A 2,655-nucleotide genomic window follows, 5' to 3' on the forward strand; every position below is an offset into this window, starting at 1 on the left:
ATCGGGAGGAAGAAGAAGGAAGGAAGGAAGACGATGAACAGTAGAACGATCTATTCTGCGTGGTTGTATGAAGATCTGAAGTGAGTGATGCACTCGTTTTTTCAGTTAATTGACAAATAGAGGCTCCCCACTTCCTCAACTATTTGACGCCGAGGTCTCCTGGCGAGGCCTTCCAATCCCGACGTTGTTTGTCGGGCAACCATCTTTGGAAGGTGGTATGTTTTCCATCACTTGTAGTACGTACCGGACGCGGACTCTTAACTCTTCTGGCTTAGCCTACAAGTTTATTCCGGCCGACGCGTATATGATACGATCGTTGCCCAGCTCGATCGACCTCCTGCCCTTCGCCATGGGAAACATCATAGGTTCTTCTCCGGCGAAACTCTACGCGCCCGAGACGTGGTCACGATGTTACACGGAGGGCGACACCGTGATACACAACTTCGAGATCGCCGACTTCTCGCTGATCGACGGCATGGGCGCCGGCAGCTGGGTCACGTCGAGCACGTTCAGCGCCGGCGGATGCGACTGGGACATCATGTTCTACCCCGACGGACTCAAGAAGAACGAGGCCGGATGTGCCCACGCCGACACACCGGCGGCCTTCCTCCGTCTCCGTAGAGGACAACCAGGGGTGGAGGTGATGACCAAGTACACTCTGAGCATATGGGGCAAGGATGGCCAAGTCGTTGAGCAACCGAGCCTGCGGCACACCTTTACCTCCATGGTTGCGAGCTGGGGCTACGAGGGCTTTGTTCCCAAGTCCAAGCTGCGTGCCCTCAAAGACGACTGCTTCACCATCAGATGTGTCTTCACGGTCTTGAAAGAGCGCCACATCGAAGATGTGAGCGCCTTCATCGTCCCGATCCCGCCGTCCAACTTTCACCAAGACTTTGGGAACATGTTGAAGGACGGGGAAGGCACGGATGTGACGTTCGTCGTGGGCGACCAATCGTTTCAGGCTCATAGAGCTGTGTTGGCCGCTCGGACGCCGTTCTTCAGGGCGGAGCTCTTCGGTCCGATGAAAGAGAACAATATGCAGCGCATCAACATTGATGACGTGGAGCCGTTTGTATTCAAGGCGCTTCTTCACTTTATATACACAGACGCCCTGCCGGATAATCGCGATGTCAGGAAGAACACGACACTGCAGCATTTGATGGTTGCCGCGGATCGGTACGGGTTGGACAGGCTAGCGGCCATGTGTGAAGGAGAGCTATGCCGAGGCATTGACGTGCAGACAGTTGCAACCACCCTAACTTTAGCGAAGCAGCATTGTCGCGAGCGACTGAAAGACGTTTGCATTGACTTTATGTCTTCGCGGGATGTGTTCGGTGATGTCAAGAAGACCGATGGATTCAAGCACCTTGTGACAAGCTGTCCGGAGGTCATGTCAGAAATTTTACAAGAAAATTTGCCGTTGCCAGAGGTAGGAGAAATTTACATAAGAACTCTTTTTACGTGTTAAAATATATTGATTTTTAAACCACTAGCGTACCCATTGCACAACTTGCTAAACCACCAAGCTCAGTGGCGATTCCATGTGTTGAACATGTTGGTTACAGGGCCGGTCTTTCAAGAAACACCACTAATTTTACACATACATACACATATGAAGTTTACGATGGTATAGAGAGAGGGCTCCTGCGATTCAAATGAATTTTGACATTTTACAGGATTTTGATTCTTATAAGTAGATCTTCTTTTTCCGAAAAGAATCCACACCCCAGCCAGCGGTGGACCAACATGAAATTCTTCGCATATTTTTTTTTCACTTTTTTCATTTGATATGATGTAAGGTCTAGTATCAATAGATTCCAAATATCATTTCAAACAAAAAAGGTACCAAACATTCGCATGTTTTGAGAACGTTGCGAAAAGAGGATCCGTGACTATGTTTGAGAATCCTTCAAACTAAAGAGCATGCATGTTTAATTATGTCTAAAGCCGATATATTCTTGCCTTTGGCATCACCACTATCCCGACTCATCGCCACAATGTGTACAAATTATAAGCTGATCTGCACATGCAGTATTTTCACGTTTGCTTCTTTCATCATTCGCCTAGCTAGGCTTGAGCTGAATAATATAACATAGATAACCAAGGGCGTGTGTTGAGATGAGATGATGCATATGCAGCCATCAATAGTGCTCTGAAACGCCCATATATACTCCTGGTATCTTATACGTACTTGTTGGCTCTCTGTTGCAATCAGGTGGTGCGGACCAATCCGCGGAGGACACCCGGATGGCTCAAGAGGCAGCAGCGCTCATCGCAGGTCCGCCGTGCGGTTCTCGTCTCCGCTTGCGTCTTGGTGCCGGCGGCGGTGGTCTCTTGTCGAGTGTACATGAGGCGCCGCTAGTCTGGTCGGCTGATCAAGGGTGGATCGATGGGCATGTGAACCGGTGGAGCGGATACTGTTCTCGGACTCTCAGTCCGTAACCACAAATTGGTAGAATGAATATCCTAGGCTATGGCTTTATTTTGGAATTTACAGTTATTCAGTGTATAACGACTTCTTTTTGCCAACGTTACTCAATGTACAAAATAACCTTGTGGGTTTGCTTTTGGTTCGATTGTGCTCGTTTTCTCCTTTGCTCACATACTGTACAAAACCTAACGACAGCTCCTACCTATTAGGAGCTGGGCCTGAAT

At 48.8% G+C, this 2,655-nt stretch overlaps 1 protein-coding gene across 1 annotated transcript; it reads left to right on the forward strand.

Annotated features, from left to right (window-relative positions):
• The first annotated feature begins 349 nt into the window (after nt 1-349).
• Nucleotides 350-2,362, forward strand: LOC119358184 (BTB/POZ and MATH domain-containing protein 3-like). Its single transcript, XM_037624851.1, has 2 exons — nt 350-1,429; nt 2,216-2,362. Exons 1-2 carry the CDS (start codon nt 350-352, stop codon nt 2,360-2,362), a joined length of 1,227 nt encoding a protein of 408 aa, XP_037480748.1.
• Nucleotides 2,363-2,655: the final 293 nt, after the last annotated feature.

The sequence above is a fragment of the Triticum dicoccoides genome, chromosome 2A (genome assembly GCF_002162155.2).
Source record: "Triticum dicoccoides isolate Atlit2015 ecotype Zavitan chromosome 2A, WEW_v2.0, whole genome shotgun sequence".
Classification (NCBI taxonomy): Eukaryota; Viridiplantae; Streptophyta; class Magnoliopsida; order Poales; family Poaceae; genus Triticum; species Triticum dicoccoides.

Bases quoted from the DNA above. Each gene is read 5' to 3' on its own strand.
- LOC119358184 (XM_037624851.1), top strand. From the start codon at position 350: ATGGGAAACATCATAGGTTCTTCTCCGGCGAAACTCTACGCGCCCGAG. The intron at 1,430-2,215 runs GTAGGAGAAATT...TGTTGCAATCAG, and splicing joins AAAATTTGCCGTTGCCAGAG to GTGGTGCGGACCAATCCGCG.